The sequence below is a fragment of the Apteryx rowi genome, unplaced genomic scaffold, assembly GCF_003343035.1.
Source record: "Apteryx rowi isolate R43461 unplaced genomic scaffold, aptRow1 scaffold_264, whole genome shotgun sequence".
Lineage (NCBI taxonomy): Eukaryota > Metazoa > Chordata > Aves > Apterygiformes > Apterygidae > Apteryx > Apteryx rowi.
This window is the reverse complement of record NW_020449019.1, coordinates 1034817-1053096: the sequence shown is the minus strand read 5'-3', so window position 1 is coordinate 1053096 and position 18280 is coordinate 1034817. Positions and strand designations below refer to the sequence as shown.

The following is an 18280-nucleotide window of genomic DNA, read 5'->3' as shown; positions in this document are numbered from 1 at the left end:
TCTAAAATGGCCTTATATGCAATGGGGTGGTAAATAGCATATTTGAAAGTACTAGAAAATACACTGTCAGTAGGATGGTTAAAAGCAAAAGGATGGGGCAAGAACTTAAGTGGCCAGTTAAGAGCATGAATGTGCTTTTTACTATGGCTGTCACAGTGTATCAGGAGTCATAAAACTTCCTGTCTTGCCATTAACAGTGTAACTGTTTTTGTGTTGCAACATGCTTTGGACGTTTCTAGCTCCTCCCCTTCTCTGCCTTGAAGTCCTTTCTCCCCCTTTCACCCCCTGGCCTGCTTCAAACTGCATCCTCCTGGCTCAGCTAAAATAAGCCATAGGATCAGTGTAACAGTTTTGTACTACGTAGCCCCTTCTATCTCACTCCCTCCTATCCCCCCTTACATCTATTCCCAGGAAGTATGCTTTATTTATATTACTGTTCATCTTTCACTTGTATGATCCCACAAACTCTTCTTTGTATGGCACAAAATGCATACAGACCTAGATGGTGAGAAAACAGTCCTTTCTGAGTTTCTGTTGGCATTTGTTTTGTGGAGGAATTAAAGGCAGCAAGAGGAATTCTTATGGATAGCTTTCTAGAAATTCAGAATATTTCCCTCAAAAATAACAGGGATGTTTGTCAGAAAGCAGACTGAAACTAGGGGAATAACAGGGGAAGAGCATATACTTAGAAGAATCAGTCTTATCTTGAACAAGCATTAATATTTTCCACAAAGGCAACTTGAATCTTTTAGGGTGGACATGTTTTCCATCAGGTTAAAACTCTTTATGATGCCTGATCAAAGAGTTAGCAAAGAGCAAATGTACCACTGATGGGGAAAAGCTGTAGGATTAGGTAACTTAAGTGAATAACGATTTAAAACAGTAGTTAAGCTTGAAACTTGTGTTCCTTCAAAAGCAACAACTTAATATTTGTAGTATGGATTTCTTGAAGTATTTCCTGAATTGTGGCACATTTAGAAGGCGATACCAGTGGGAGCAAGCTGTTAAAATCTTCAACTAGAACACAGCTCGGAAAGGTGTGTTTACTCAGAATATACAGGGAGGACTAGGAACAGTTCTTCTAGGAAACAGTTTATCACAAGCTGCTTTCTTCTGAGGCATGTGGTAGAGATCAGTCAGCTGCTCATGTGACTGGATATTCTATTGCAATTGCTGTGTAGTACCCCAAACTTCTTGAACATGGTCTTCCCCCCCGCCATTCTGATGGGGGAGGTGAAGTGGTATGCCATGACTTGGTTTAAATCTGTAGCTTCACTTTTTTGGTGGAAATAACGGGAAAGACTGTGTCAGTGCTGCTTAACCATCCAATATAAGTTGTACTTAAGGATCTTGGTTCCTCACACTCTAGAGGAGGGTAGGCTACTCCAGAGGGGATTCCGAGCATCTAATTTGGGAGCCTGCCTCTGTCCTCTTTGCTAGGTTAGATAGCTAATGCCTAAGTCTGGGGAAGTGTTGCAATAATTTCATTTCAGACCACTAAATATGAAAGTTTCTATCCCTCTATAGATAATTTGTTAAAGTAATCTTGGATATGATAGTAGAGGTGACTTACCATCTTGGATTTGCTTTCCATCTTTAAGTGTTTGCCCCTCCTAAACGTGTTAAAAAGGGTTTTGAAGAATTGGGAGAACATCAAGTGTCTCATGAAATAGTAAAATAGCTAAGTTGCTGATATTAGTAATGATGATCTAAAAATATTCATTGAAGAATAAATGATCTTAAAATATTGTCTTAAGCATGTACCTTGGTAGTTGATTTAAATGCCAAAGCTTAAGCAGAAGACATAGGCTTAAAGTAAGAATGTTCTCTTAATGTATTCATACATAAGAATTACTGTTGTCTGAAAATCAGGGGTGAACAAAATGTCTTATAGACTGATTACTACTGTCCTTAACCATTTTTGGAAAACACCTTTCTCTTGAATTTGGCAAGTGGTGTGCTAGAGTTTAATATTAACCAAAGTACTCCTTTAGAAAAAGTCAGGATAACTTGCCCCGTGCCCTCCCCCTTCTCCCCAGTATGTGTGTCTTGACAGTGGTTTTTAACTAATGAACTATGGAGCTTATATTCAGTGCACTGGGAGGCTGTGTGTTCAATGGCAGTGAGTAACTTCAGTCTCACTTCATGAATTCAACTTAACACTGTTTGCTCGTATGTTCAGTGCAATGTGAGTTTTCTGTGGTATTGCTCTGACAGGTGCAGGTATTTAACAATCACTGTTTTAAGACTTGTTGGGAATTCCCAAGTACTGAGCAAACTTTAAATGAACTTCATCTTCCTAGTGCTTCCATCTTCAGTTGCATGGGGGAAGACTCAGCATTTCTGTATCTCAAATCACGAAGTCTCAAGTCCTAGTCTCGGGAAAATGAGAAACTTGGTTACTGATCATCCTCTTGGCTTTTGATTTCTGTTGTAATGCTTGCCCAGATATGGGGGGGAGGGGAGGAGTCATGGGTTTGCTGCAAAATAATGATTTGTGTACGCGTGTGCTGAGCTAGGGTTTTATGGGAAACTAATTCTAGCACTTCCAACTCTTGTGAACTTTACTTGTGTGACTTCCCAGGTGTGTTGCACTGCATAAAACTTAATCTCTCTTCTCTCAGCATCCAGAAATTGTTGAACTGGCTTAGCAGGAATTTAAGTTACTTTGAAGCAAGAAGGTTAAACTACTCAGATTTAAAGCTACACTTCCTGTAAGACTAGGTAAGATTGCTGAAAGAGTCTGAAATGGGACTGTGGTGAAGAAGTAGACTCTACCTCAAGCAGAGTCCAGGGTTACTTTTATGAGTGTTTACCCAGATGCATCTTGTCCGTTCAGTCACAAGCCAGTTGCTCAGAAGCTAACATCTGAAGTTAACCCTGGTAGAGCAGTCTCTTCAGGTGTGCTCTTGTGCTACATACCTCTAACTCTTCTTGTCAGTGCTGATGAAAGAGTGCAGATACAGCACTCTGACAACTTGTATGCCTCAAAGTTTGAAAGCCTGGGGTCTGAAACCCAAATATGGTGCTTGTATAGGTGATCCTTCCAAGAGCTGTCTGTTTTCTATTTTTGGAGGAATAGAGTGGCATTCTGAAGAATACAGGCTAAAGCTATTTTGACTACTTCCTTATGAGAGAGTCAGCAAATTTCATATGTATTTTTTGTGTATGAGGAAAAAATGGCTCAGCATTGCTTCATTTGATCAAGTTTCAAGGTATCTCAGCTGTAATATGAGATTAAAATAGCAAATGAAAAATTAAAATAGCAATATAAAGCCAAATTCCTTAATCTGCTTGGTGTCACATTAGGCAGCTGATCACTCATGTGACACCCTTGCTTCCACAGAAATCATTTCAACTGAGTCAAACCCTTTCCACTCACATGTTTTCCAGAATATGCTGCCTCTCTGAGCTTTTCTTGAATGTTAGTTCACATTGTGGCTCTGCCTGTGCTAGATATAAGCACTGTCATTCAACTTCTGCTTTGTGGTACTCCCAGGAGCCCTGACAAGCTCAGCCCCTCATGTGAAGAGAATACAGCTGTGTAAATGGTAGGGTTTTTCCTTTCCACTTAGTCCTTTCCAGGTGTTTGAACTTGCTTATGTTTTGCCAATCCTTCAACCATCATGCTTGCTCTGTGCTTGTCCCCCAAGAAAGTCCATAAGTCTTCAATGTGGTAGTCCCGCAGGCATGTACTTTAACAGCAGCACAAGGCTGCCAGCAGATTCAAGTAGTAGTAGACCTAGATGAGAGGTTTTTTATCTGTCAGGCTGATGATTAGGAAAGGAGGAGCTTTAGCTGGTATGAGAAGTGGGGCAGCTGAATAAATCCTCTGAAATGGAATTAATTCCTGAGCAGTGATATGTGTCCCCAACTGTAATTTATGTTAGCAGAGGTGTTTCATAATCCCCAGAGTAACTAGCTGAATTAAGCTTCAGCTGACAGACTTCATTACTGTCCTATCCAGAAACTGGCTTTGTCTTCACTGACAGATCAGGAAGCCCAACACTGTATGGCAAAGCCTGTGGCCTGTTCTCCAGAACCATGACAACTTTTCTCTTACAGAAGGAACTTAAGTGACAAATGTTACATCAGTATCTGGAACAGAGCAGGCAAGGATAGGCTTTTTTTTTCTCCCCATTACTGTGAACTCATGCTATTGACGTGGTGTGCAAGAGTTGATACTCCTCTGCTTTATCCAACTGTTCTGTGTCAGTGCACAAGCTTTTTGATTATATGGTCATCTTTGAGACTACTGTGTGACTTCAGCCAGGACTAATAGCTGGGTAGATACCACCCTGATGTTTTTGACAAGCTGCTTATACGCCAGATGTCTCGGTCTCATCACCTCAATACAGTGGTGAACTTTCTTTGTTGCAGTCTTTAAGCTTGCTTAAAGGTGGACCTTCCTTTGGTGGGAGAAGGCTGACCTGGTGTCTGCTGAGGTCTTTTGCCCCATGCAGGACTTGATTCAACAGGAATGACTTCTTTTCTAAAAGGCAGTTGGTCTGTTTTTCTTAAAATCCTATGCATTTTCTTAAATCCTATGCGTTTTGAGTTCTCTGCTCTTTGCCTTTAACATCAAGGCTAAGATAGGAGTCTTCAAGGAGAGAACTAGGGCTTTCACTGATATTCCATGTCTGACCCAGGCTGCTTGGTGCTGTCTAACCTAATCCCAAATCATTTTACTCCTAAGTGAATTTCAGATTGGCCCCTCTTTTTTTTGTGTAATTATTTCCCTCCAGAGAAATATTGAGTCAGAACATAACCAGCTAGGATGTTCCTTTCTGGTAGCTCATCACCATGGAGGAATTGATGCTTGTTGTTCTTGCCTGCTGTGATTCAACTGGACATTCTGTTGCTTCTCACTCACTTCTCCTTGTCACCCTTAAAGAGCCCAGTGCTTTATTGGAGCAAGCTTTGTTGCTCACCGTTCTAACTAGACTTAAATAGTAGAGTGTGTATATATATATATATATATATATATATATAGTGGTTAGTACTGTGGTGAAGGGACAATTGGAACTGGTGGATGTTAGACCCATTCTGGCTTTGCAGACAATGTTTGAATGCTTTGTTTTGAATTTTGAAGGTTGTTTCTACAGTGAGAACATGGAGATAAACACCAGCTCCTTTGGCAATCTCTTGGAATCCATGTCTTGCAGGTCATCTCAGGCTTCTCTTTCAAAAGTGTGTGTATTTCTGTATTAGTTCTCTGTCTCAGTATAGGGTGATAGGGCAGAACAAGCACTTCCTAGTGCTGGTATCTAAAGAATCCAGAAGATGCAGCTTTTGGGTCTTCTATCTGGAAGAGAGTCATGCTCTAACCAGATTTAACTAGAAGCTTTCAATTGTGTCTGGACTTGCCTGTCAGGCTTTGTAGGAATAGACTTAGTCCAATTGTTTCTAACATGCAGAAGTCTTATACACTGGAACATATGGCCTCTTCTGAGGTCTAAAGGTGGCCTTCAGCCATGACTGCATATCCTGGATATGCAAAGCTGTCCCATAGGGTAAGCATCATGTAACTGAGAGTCACTTGATTACAAAATCATCCCTGCCATCAGCAGAAGTTAATTGCCATGTGTAAATAGTAGGCACCTTTACTTCCTGCTCCTGTTGAGACGCTGGGAAAGATGTCTTCCTGGCTGTGGAGCTCACTCCTTCCACCTGGAGCTTGGGGCTTGTGCTTTATAAAGCAGTCTATTTGCCCCTGAGTTCCAGGAACTTTTCATGCTTCTTGGCTTTCTATGTGCCAGTAGCATGTTCCCGGTAGACAGATGGTGATATTGTGTTCCATATTGCTCATTGAGCTGGTGCTAGGAGGCAGTAGGTCTGTAGGGAGCTTCTTTTATGAATTCTGTCCTGGCTAGCGGCTGAGCCGGCTCAGGTTCCAGTGTAGTGGTTGAAAAGACCCAACTGTGGAGGTCACATATTGAAACTGCAGGTAGGTGCAAATTCAGTCTGAGGTTTGGAAGAACCAGAAAGATGAAATAGCTTATTATCAGAAATGGTAGGCTATTCTTACTGATTCGAGAGCACTGCACTGAAGCCTTCTGAGAAGATGAGCTGGATTCTCATCCACCAATAAACTGCAGCAAAGCTTGTTGACAAGCTGTAAATGATGCGAGTCCCTGCACATAAAGTCCACCTTGAGTAAGGCTGTCCTTGAATTTTAAAACATTATGTGCCCTTTCAAGGGAAGTCTTGCAATGGAAATTCAGATCAGAAATGTACAGCATTACACTGGTAGATTTCAGTTTGTTTCAAAGAACATGTTGCTGGAGCGTTCTTAATACTAAATGTTAAAAATGTCTCATTTGGGCTCAAGTGGGCTTGATGAGAGTGGTCTTTTATAAATGTGCTTAGGAAAAATTAAGCCCATTACTACTTAGGAACACTCTTCTGTTAGCATTCTCTGGTTGATTCCTTTCTCCCAGTTCCTTGTTTAGGTGTTGTGAAATATTTGGTCCATGCTAGTTTATAGCAGTAAGTCTACTAAAAGATAAGCTGTTCTTCATTGTCTGCAGTAGATTGATACTCCAACTCTGATTGCCATCTAAGTTAAACAGGCTGCACATTTAGGATCAGACAAACATAGTTAGAAGCAAAATCAATTTGTGAACAAAAGGGCGCTTGAAACAAACTTGGCTGTTTGTGCCTAGTGTTTTGCCACAGACTGGACTGCTTTGACAGTTAAAACTGAAGAAATGAGAAGCAGCTCTCTGTATTTGAGAACCCCTTGAATCAGTGGGAAGTGTAGTTTTGTTTATTTTGCTATTACTGTCAAAAATCCAAATTTGACTTCAGAACTGTGCACCCTTCTATATGCCATTCAGTGAAAGACTCTAGAAGGAAATTGATACTGCTAAAGCGGACTTCACCTGTTGTCATGTGGGGCAAACAGGATATGCTTTGAAACAGAATGTGGTGTAAAACAACGTTACTGGTGACTTACCTGTTCTGTGTAGTTGCTCAACCTAATTCTGTGGTCACAAGACTTCCTTTTGTGAACTGTTGTTTATGCTTTATATTTTACTGTTTTCTTGTGCTAGTCTTGTAGTCAAATGACTAGTAAACATCAAAGTTTTACCATGGACTTCATTGCTATAATGCTTAATTGCACTGCAGAAGGGGGTCTGGAGAGTCTCTGTGCCACAGTGCTGGTTTAATCAATTATTCTGGATATCAGAGGAGAACTTGCATGCATAACTAGGCCCCCCCCCCTTTAACTACTTCCTCCCTCTTTCCCCTTGCACTTGACTCCTTAAATTTCATGAGAAAAGTTTCTCTAAGAGCTTGTAAGACTGGCTTGCAGGTTGCTTATGTTAATTGGTGTAAAACATGGAAGTATGTGGAGTGCTCTGAAGAAAAACCTTAACAGACCAACTTCCTGAATTAATATTGGACAAATACCTGGGTTCAGTAGGCTATTAAACTGCTTTAGATCAAACTCCAGTTAAATGTTTTGCTTGCTGAAGCTATACAGATAAGAAGGAAAGATTTAAAGTTACCAGCAAGAGGAAGCATAATGGAGAATCGTTTAAAAAAAACACAAAAAACCAAAAAAAACAACTGAGTTAGCAGCACTGCTCATGTCCATTTACTAGGTGGCTGGAGTGATACTTTAATGTAAATGAAGTACTGAAGAGTGAAATGGCTTTTCTAATTTACTAGGTCACCAGAATTCATCACTGAAAGCATTTAGCTATTGATTCAGTTCTAACAAACCACAACCCATTTTGGGAAAACGAGGATATTAGTGGCACGGGATTTGTAATGGCCAGGAAGTAGCACCGATATGCTCACTGTAATAGCTTGTAAACAAAGAGCAAGCTCCTGGACTAGGATGCTGATTACCTCCCCTTTCCCTTTCGGTAAGGGAAATGCTGTTCAGTGCAGACTTGAATTGTGTCAGGAAAAAACTGACGTGTGCAGCACTAACCTGTGGTATTGCTGTTGCTCTAGAGGGGACGGAGCAGAGGATATCCTGGTGTGTGGGCTGACATAACAGCTGAGCACCGCCTTTGCCTGTGGTCTGGCGCTTGGAGCAGATAGCAGTGGGGCAAGGTTGCTGTGAGGTGTGCAAGGAGGAACTCCCACCCTATGCCGTAGGCACTGAGCAGGAGGCGTTATAAAGGTTGGGGAAGGTAGGCAGAGAAGACTGAACAGGCTCAAACCCAGGTTTTACCTGTGAAGGGTGGATTGCCTTGTTCAAAAGAAGTCTTAGGTTATTAAAGTACTGTGGGGAGACAAAACTCAGGGCAAGCTGGGTAACAATAGTTAAGAGGAGCAGGAGGAAATCTATTCAGAGCTTTTCAACCAAGTGTTTGGGTGCTAAAGGGAGGGGACAGGTGTTGACTTATTTTCTCACTGGATCACCTGAAGGCGCTTGAATGACCAGCAGAGTAGCAGTGAAGTTTGAGTGCAAAGAAATACATGATGGGAAAATAGCTGGAGGCGTTGCCATGTTCATGCTAAACTGACTGACTAGCAGCTGCTGGGTGTAAGGTGGTAGATATCCATGTTGCTGAACACTAATGTGAGTCTTACTCTGGCCATATGTAGAAAATAGCTGGAAGTGATGGGGAAGTATTGCACATGCTAAACCTGCTGTGTACGTTACAACCTTGGATGCCATAGCAACTTGCTCCTTTCTTTCAGTTAAGTTAAAGGACAGCAGTTCAGGAGCAGTGATTTTTGCATGCCTCAAGCACAACAGAGTTAAAATCTTCGTGGTGTGAAGCCATGTTCAGAGAGGTAGTTGAATAAATGTTCTAAGTGGCAATCGATGGCAGAGAATCAATAAGCTGTAACTTACAAGTGAACAGGAGAAAATAACACAGTGAAACTGGAAATTAGTGGCTTTTTAAATTTTAAAATGACTTATTCTTTGGATAGTCTGTTCATGAACAGCAAGAGATGACTGACACCAAAGGACTTGAGACCAGAAAGGACTGGATCTTTTTTAAAAAAGTTATTTGTAGAAGCTTGACACTTGTAAGGATAAACCTTTGTGCTGTCTTAAGATGTAACACTTCTGAAGCATGAAAGCTGCTTTTTTTTTTCCTAGAGGTACTTGCAGTAGAGACTTTGCTGCTTTTCTGGGACGTGTGGCCCAAATGCTGTCAGGATTTTAGACAAGTAGAGTTGATGAGAGAAGCTTGAGTATTTACATATTACTGAGTTTTTAAGTATCTAAAACTCTAAGACTAATTGGGCAAAATTATATTGTCTTCATAATTTGTTGATCAGGACTATCTTGGAGGTTTTGTTTCTTGATAGTCTCCAACTAGAAAAAGGGATCATTCTTCAGTACACAAGACATCAACTGCTTCTAGGTTACGGTGCCGTCTTGGGCCCAGACTGGAACAGGATGCTTGAAGAAGGATATTTATTTATTCCAGAACAAGAAACGTGTTTGCTTAGATCAGGATCAAGCAGCTTGTATGAACTGTACAAATTATCTGGAAAACTGAACTAATTTGGGTTACTGAGAGTTAGTGTTCTTACCACCACACTCATGTCGCTTAGCCAGTAACTAGTTCAGTTAAGTGAAAGCTTAACTAGTTTTTTGTCCTAACTTAAAAAAAAAAAAAAAATCAAAAAAAACCTTGTACAGCTTAAGTGAGTATCAGACCTGTTCTCCCACTTCTCTCCTGCTGCATCTAGCCATTCTTTGTTTTGTGGTCTCTATTTTGAGCTACCTTTTTAAAAAATATAAGTGAAACAAGGTTAAATGTATGCTAGTCTTTGACTTTCAGCTGACATCTTTCAGTGCAGTCGTATTTCTGCCTCATCTGCTCCCCTTAACAGTAGCAACTGATGGAAGTTTCAACAGTTTAGTGTTTATAGCTTCAGGCTTTAAAAAAATGCTGTCATCTTCAGCTTCCTTGGAGGATGCCTTGTGACAACTCTGCTGTTGCTGCTTGCGGTGAAAGGACGCATAGAGTGGCATTATTTGTTCCACTTTCTCTCAACCTGTTTCAATCAGAGGATTGTTCGGCCCTTCCTAAGGGGCGAGAAGGCCATGGCACATTTAGTGTAGTGTTCCAATGTACTTTGCTTATGACTTGCTGCCTTTTCTTGTCCACTTTGCAAACGTAGGAATGTGCATGTGCTGCCTGTAGTTTTGCAAGTAGTCTTCGAACTCCTTATATGGACAAAGGTTAATGCTACACAAAGCATCATCATTTGAGCGGGATGTGGCTTCTGGAATATATACTGTACATATTTATAGTACAGTGTTAAAGTTTAGGGCGTTGTGCTTGGTATGAATACAGTAAGTTGTGCTTTCTCAGTTCATGTTGAGTACTATTTTACAATTAAGCTATCTCAGCCCACATTATGCTGAGAAAATAATTGGATGAAGCCTCTTAATTCTCTGTGCAAAGCTAGGACTTTAAAAAACTGATTAAGTAGCTGTGAGCAGTTCGGGCTTTCTTCATCTTTGGGTTTGTCTCCATTTTGACTCTTGATTAGAGCTTCTGCTTGTCACTGACAGTGAGGTTATCTGGGTTAGGAGAAACCTGCATTTCAAATGTAAAAGCAGGGACACTTTCTGAGAAGGCTTCCGGGTAATGKTTCAAACGGGGCTCCGTATTGACCTGTGATTTAAGGCTGTAATCAGATACTCCTGTCCAGAAGGTTTCCAGTTGTTGTGGTAATACTTGAACAAACTTGTGGTCATGCAAAGCTGCTTATTAAATGGTAAGAATTTTTTGTACAAAGTCGCTTGGCTGAAGTATGTGGGATTGACTGCTCCTTGCTGTTTTTACAGTCATGCCAAGGGGGAAGCAAATAGAGGCTGGCTTACTTCTACAGGTGTCTTCAGCTGCACGTAAACTCTAATGCAGTATTTCTTTTTCTCTCCCTAGTACTTTTGTCCATCTGTTCTCTGTTGTGTGATCCCAATCCAGATGATCCTTTAGTGCCTGAGATTGCACGGATCTACAAAACAGATAGAGAAAAGTGAGTATGGAAGCCAAAAGCTTGTAACATCCTTGACAGAGCAGAATCCACACTTAAATAGTAAAGGGGAACTGGAAGGAGCTGCTTCTTGCAAAAGAGTCAATCTTTGATTTGCCTTTACACTTAAACCATGGTCTTTGTAGAGATATTCCTACAGCAATGCTGTTAAAATAACTGTATTAAAATTCCAGGAACAGTATGTATATGCTATTGGAAGTTAAGTATGTGGGGATCTTGTACTTCTGTGGGTTTGTTACAGAGTTCTTACCTCACAAAATAGTTTTTCATTAGTGTTGTTAATTACAGGTTTGCTTGACATAGTTTAACGGAAGTGCTGAGTGAACAATAATGCAAACCTGTATTTTGTAAGAAACTCTTAAGCTGAACAGCTTCAAGAGCCTCACTGTGTGCTTTAATTCTATGTAACCAGCAGAGGGAGAGCAAGTTATTTAGTGGGAGAATGTTTCCATGCTAGCTATTGGTAATGGAGTTGTGCAAGCAAGAAAATAACAAAAATGCCTTGTTTCACCTTCGTTTGACAACACAAGGGAAGAACAAGTGATGTAGAGGTGGGATGGGAGGACTCTCAAGCTTACTGTGAAGCAAAATACAAAAAGAGGAGGAGAGGACTCCAGCACTAATGAAAAGCTTTAAATTGCTTTGTTTGAAAGCAGCAATGACTATTGTAAGCATTCCTCCACCTCACTGTTCCCTTACAGATCTGATCGACAGTGTTAATTTCTGAAGTTACATGGTCATCCAATGCGAACAAGATAGGGAGGAAGGGGAAATAATCCAGAAACTTGCTCATTATACTGGAAGATTGAGAAGCAGGGTTAGGGAAGTCCATGCGGCCTGTTCTTGATCAGAGCTGCAAGACTAGCAGTCTGTCTTTTGAGACACAGTTAATAGTGGCTGATCTGCACTTAATGTATGCAGGACACTTATTTTTTCAAAAATATGAAAGCTTTGTGCTGCARTATAACTGGACTTGCTTTTGAGTAGTCTCAGAACAGTGAAGTAGCACTTGCTTTCCTGCATTCACATGAGTGGTTTGTCTAATTTCTTGGGCTAGAGAGCTTTCTTCTGCAGGCAGAATTCCAGTCAGTATTCTTAGTCAATGTATATAACTAGAAAACTTCTTGCTACTATAGTGTCTTAGGCTTTTTTCCTAAAAACTCTGTAGAATGAGAACAGCTTGTATTGTCAGAAATACAGCTTTTATCAGTACTGTTAATCACAATGATTGCTCTGTTTTACATAACTATTCTGAGCTTCCTCTAGATGTGACTCTGGCTATGAAGGGCGTTTTAGTGCAAAAAGGACAGGTGGCTTGCAAAAAGGAGCATGTTGTGCCTTCAGAATAAAAACTTCTGGTGGACGAACTTTGTGTCCTGATAGTCATCAAAACAGCCAAACATGATGTATGGCATGAAAAAAGCAGTCCAAAAGGCTGTTGCAAGCCTGTCGGGATTCAACTGCCTAGTATACATTAGGAGTTAGGTTTAATCTTATTTGTAAGAGTGGAAGAATGGGGTGGGAGGGAAATAATAATTTGAATTTTTTCCAGAATGCCAAATTGACTATATGCGGTAATAGTTTTCCCAAATATACAATAGTTGGAGGGAGGGAGCAGGTAAAGACTTCCTGAAAATACTTTCCTCTGAAATATGCACTGGCTTTTTTGTGTCTTCAGTCACAAAGATCTTCTGTTCCTGTTATAAACATGCAACGTTTGTGTGGGGTGTGTGTGGTGTTGTGTGTTTTTTCTTTTTTTTCTTTCCATGAAGCAGTGTGGATTCTTTTGTTCCCCTCCTCTTTGCCTGATACTTTAGTTTGCCCTTAAATTTGACAAACTCATATTACTGGAGAGAACTGAAGTTGGTGCCATGTGTAGACTAGACTGCTGGAGTTGAAATATGCTGTTTGGATGTTATGTTGAGTAAATCCTCTTTTTATACATACAGGTACAACAGAATAGCTCGGGAATGGACTCAGAAGTATGCGATGTAATTAAAGAAATTATTGGATAACCTCTACAAATAAAGATAGGGGAACTCTGAAAGAGAAAGTCCTTTTGATTTCCATTTGACTGCTTTCTATGAGCCCACGCCTCATCTTCCCCTGTGCACATGTTTACCTGATACAGCAGTGCTGCGTGTTGTACATACTTGGAACAACAAAATAGAAATACTGTATTTCCCCGTACCAACATTGACTCCTAGCAAAGAAGTGTGTGTGTGTGAAAAGCCAGTTCTTCAGTCATAACTTTGTGAGCCTAAAAGCATTCCTTGTTGATTTAATTGGGTAATACAATGTGAATGGGAGAGTTCTGGTGGGTGTTATATATTTCTAGGGACAGTTTTGCCTATCCATGAAGGATTTTAAGTGGAATCCTTTTAAACTCATAACAGTTATGAAAAGCAAGGTGAAGAACTTGAAGCTGTTTCTGTATTCATTTTATTCTGAAGGACCTACACCTTAGGTAAATGTTATGACCAATGAGATAAACTGTACCCACATCCTGTGTTTAAGGTCTAAGTTTAACTGGTCAACATTTAAATGGATTGGAGCTATTAGTGCATCAAGTGATGTTGATTTGTTTCAACTCTCTCTCCCTTCCCTCATACTTTTTTTGGTTTGTATGTGGTTTCTCAGTTAATACATAGCTAATAGCTCTTATTTTTCTTAAGTTTTTTAACTGCTTAGGTCTTTCTGGATGTAAGGGTAAAAATTCATTTGACAGAAAACTTGTGTATATTTAAAGACCCAACTGCTCCCCTGGAGCTTGTACGTTCAAGAATGATTAATCTGTGTAATAAACTGATTACTACAGTCATTACATATAACTTTGTGTGAATAGGCTTTTAATTTTAAGAGCAGTTTGTTACAGGCTAAAACTAATGGTGGATTTCCCTAAAACTTCTGCTTTCACAAATGGTTGCATTTGAAAATCATGAAGCAATTTGGTTTGCATCACACAAGGCTATGCACCTGAACAAGACAGACATAAGCTTAAAAGCTTACATGAAATCAAGATGTGTAGTGTGCCAGGAACTTGACTGTTAAACCAAATAAGCAGTTTACTAAATGAGAATCTGAGTGACATTTTTACAAAGCCTAATGGTATTATTCCCACTTGCATGGGACTTAACACAATGCATATGTACTGTAGGTAAGTGAAACCTTATGTAACTAAAATAATGGATGTAAAAGGGTTTAAAAAAAAAAAATTACCAAACACATCAGCACAAACTTTCATAAAATGTAGCTTTTACATAATTACTTTGCACTAAACATTTGCAAATGTTCATACAGTTTTAAATTGTACTTGTATGTGTCTTTTTTGAACAAAATCTTCACTTGAATCTAGTGAAAAATGTAGTTTGAAACTTTTCTTTGTATACAAGTGTATTTGCCAGCATCATTCATGTGAAATAGGTGAGTCTACAAGTTTATCTCCTCTTAATATAATTGTAAACAAAGCCATCAACTTTGAAGGAGAGGCTGTAGCCTCCAGCTCTCCGGCCACAGGGGTCTGTCCCATCCATTTTCAAATGCATCTTTACACTCTTGCACAAATGAGGAATAAATGTCCACTGCTTTTGGTCTAAATCTGTTCCACTTGTCTCATCTCTCAATGTCCTTGTATAAACACTTCTGGATATAAATGTTAGCAGTGTTTTTGGAGTCTTCTGTACAGCAAGCTGTAGGTGAAACTTTGATATGCGTGCATCTTCAGCAGACATGAAGACTGCTGCCTTTGCAATGTGACAGGCTTGCTGCCTGAGAACCACTGCGTGGGGGTGAAGCAGTGTGGTTCTGATGAAGGTGGCTCTAAAACAATGGTGCAGAGCTTCAATTGAAAAGAATTGGAGCACATGGCCATGTGTTGTGGCTGAGTGACAGGAATAGGGATGACCCAGAGCTACTGGGGAGCTGGGAGAAACATGGTATACAGAGGTATGAACTGGCTATTGAGTCCTCTTAAACTCAATGCTTTTATGCCACAAGGTGTTAGTCTCTTCTGGTTTAGCAAACATTAAGCGGCCTACCACTGAAGTGTGGCCCTGCATAGAAACATAGCCTCTAACATGAAAACTATGCTGCAGTGGCAAAATTAGAAAGTAGGCTAGTAGCTACAAGTTTACCTGAGCTCTTGGTCTTTTATTAACCTTTAATTGTGATCTGGCCTTACTTCTTACTAAACCTCTGTCTTAACATGCAGGCTAGCACTCCTGCTGGACCCTTGGTGATGGGGGAGAGAAAACATGCAGCAGCTACAGTGAAGTCATCCACCCAGGTTTCTGTAGGGGGTGTATGTCATATTTCCTTTGAGATGTACAAACAGGTTTGGTTGGAGTTGTTGCAAACCTTGCAGCAAGCTATTTTGGGTGGGCTCCCTTTACTGCTTTACAAGAACAATTTTTGGGACAGGTCTGTCTGGTAACTATAACTGCTGAGGACCAAAACAGATCAAGAGGCCTGTACAAAAGAGTTCTAAGCTGGAGAGCAAAAGAAAGGAATAGTAACAAGTACAGAAATTGAGGATGATGGCTTCCCTTTCTGTGAAGCTGCAGAAGTAGCATATTCTAGGTGACAAAGCAGTGCAACCATACATTAATTGTAACAGTCAAGTCCTGAATGCTTGAATAACTTCAGCTTGTGTACTGTATTAACACTTGCTTGTGTTGAAGTGATTGTCATATTTTTGGAATGAAATGCTTAAACAGTTTGGACTTTTTTTGCTGGTGGTATCACAAAAGTCATGGTTTGGTCAAAGAAAGCTTGGCAATACTGTTCAAGGAGTTCCTGTGCTGTCCCTCATGTGGGTTGGCCATTTGTTGAGGGTGGTACTGTGAACTAGGTAAGGGAGCTCTCTGTAAGGATTTAACCTAACATGTGATCCATGTCATAGCCATTCTTAGGGCTGGGTGTCACACTGACTTGCTGTTTTGAAACCCTTGTATTGTCCAGCTATGTTACAAAGCATGAAACAGTACAAGAAGCCACAGATTCTGTTTGTTTGCCTTTCTAGGAACTCTGAAATTGTCATGTGAAGTGTTTTTCAGTCGCTGTCCAAATTTTTACTTGATAGTATTTTAACAGTTAACTATTCACTTTGCATCTTTGCATGGCTCTCTGTACTGAGACTTCTATGGACATAGATTGTAAGTGCTTATTCAATTTCCTTTTTTCCTTTTGCTGTGTGCTAAGCAAGTCTGTTTTTTTTATAGTTACTCTTCAGCTATTTAGATTCCTTTAACTCTGGCCATGATGTAAAGCTGGAACACTTACATGACTGGATGCATTGGATGTGCTCATCAACACCCATCCACTAAAACAGAATAAACCAGAGGACAAACGACTTCAAGTTCAGTGAGCCATACAGCATGTAAATCTTTTAGGACCATTGCCTGTATCAAGCAGCTGGGATTATTTGACAGTGCATCTACCCACTTCTAATGTGTATTGTTTGTAACTCGAGTTTTCAGGGGCTATCTGCATACATCTGTCATACTTGTGGACAAGATGACATGATCCTCTAGCTCAACACTAAATGGCTGCTGCTCAGTGTGCAGGAAGTGCCAGTTAGCTTAAACAGGTAATGTTGCCTTTGTGTAGAATCCAGCCTCCTAGTTATTAGGATGAAGCTGATTCTAGACAGTACTGGCGTACTCCAGAGTACTGTGCTTGATGTATCTAGCTTATCCTTAGGTAGGAAGTACTAACAGCATTTTAGTCATAGCCTTTTGGCAATGCAAGAGTAATTTTGCATTGAGATTGCTTTGCTATACCGATGCTTTAAAATAAGCTGCATGTTGAAGTGTCTACAGATCTTTGTTTGCTGTCTGCACATGTCAAATGATGTAGCAAAACACAGTGAAACTAAGTTAGATACAATCGTGTGTCCCTACTGTGTTCAGTAAAGCAAGTGGTAACCTGTCCCTTGCCACTTTAGGCCAAGTGGTAGCTTTTCTAGTTCTCAGAAGCTGCAGCTAGTGACAGAAATGCCTGGCTGCTTTTTCTGACCATCTTAGTTGTCATCTTACTATTCACAGCAGCAAAACTGCTCTTGAGCTGTTCTCCTTGATCTTCATTCTGATAAATAGTAAAAGATCAGAAGCCTGAAGGAAGGATGGTGGAAGTGCTTTGCTGTATCTTTGCTGTATTCTTCATGTGCCCAGAGCAGCTCTTGCTGCTGGAGAGAACATGGCAGAACACCTGGGCATGTGGGAGGTGCAGGGGTCCTGCGCGAAGCAGTTACTGTTCAAATGTCATCTTGCTCTAAAGAGTCGGAATAACATGACAAAATATCGCTGAACATGCTCAGCAGCGCTTGTGCTGTGACTTGGAGAGCCCTTTGGCTTTGGCTCTGGGCATGCATGCTTGCCCAGGCAAAGCTTAGAAGCATTCTTCTACAAGAATGAAAACCCCTAGAGATACTGGAGTAGAGGGAAGGCTGTCCTCTGTCACAACCACTCCTTAACTACCCTTGGAGCAATTTTGCTCTCATTCCTTCAGCATTAGAGAAGTTTGCCTCTCTGACTCCCCCTTACAGCTGAAAAACATTCAGTGCCCCCCCCCCCCCGAGCTCTTGTTTCCTTCCATTCTTTGGCTCCTCTGTCTAGACTCAACTCTATAGCAAGTCCATGACCAAAGTGGCAAATGTTAGTTGTTTTGGGTTTGGCAGAAGCTGTTTACTACAGGGAATACACAGGGACAAGAAATGCTTTGAAGGGAGCCCAATGGAGGATTAAAAACAGGAAAAACCTGCTGTCCAGCATTCTGGATCTATGAAGACCAACCCCTGCGTGTGTAACAGCAATCAGAGGTATTAGGAGAAATTCCTACAACTACCATCTTGCTGCCCCTACCTTACCCTCATCTGGAAAGTGTGTGTGAATAGATCTATTCTAACATTATCTACTTGTACTGTTGTAATGTGTTGGAATTTGATCACCATTAAATAATTCCGTTAAACTTACTGTGGCTTGATTGCTTTTTTTTTTTGCTTTAACTGCCTTTACTCCTTTTTAGAGCTTGTCTTCCTATGTTTCTTTTTCTCTTCTCTTGTAACTAGTCTCCTTCTCACTGATAGTTCAGTTCTGAACTCTCCTCTGCTCTGTCATCTCTAGTAGCCTTATGTAATCTTAACTTGCTGCTAAGTTTGGCTTGCACTCCGAAGATGGGCATTAATTTGTGGGCAATATTGAGTAACCCTGATGGTCTTCTGCCTACTTCTTGTCTTAGATGTGTAGGCTCTCACCAGTTTTTATAATCAGTTCTTGTAAGTGTTTGCGTTCTG

The 18280-nt window shown here is 40.5% G+C and overlaps 1 protein-coding gene across 2 annotated transcripts in view; it reads left to right on the top strand.

Annotated features, from left to right (window-relative positions):
• UBE2D2 (ubiquitin conjugating enzyme E2 D2) overlaps positions 1–17959 on the top strand; it is a 30175-nt gene extending 12216 nt beyond the window's left edge. For both annotated transcript variants that reach the window (XM_026067862.1, XM_026067861.1), the window contains 2 exons: positions 10878–10971; positions 12939–17959. In XM_026067862.1, coding sequence (XP_025923647.1) covers positions 10878–10971; positions 12939–12984 — 140 coding nt within the window. In that variant the 3' untranslated portion in view covers positions 12985–17959. The remainder of the gene's footprint in view (positions 1–10877; positions 10972–12938) is intronic.
• The last annotated feature ends 321 nt before the right edge of the window (positions 17960–18280 follow it).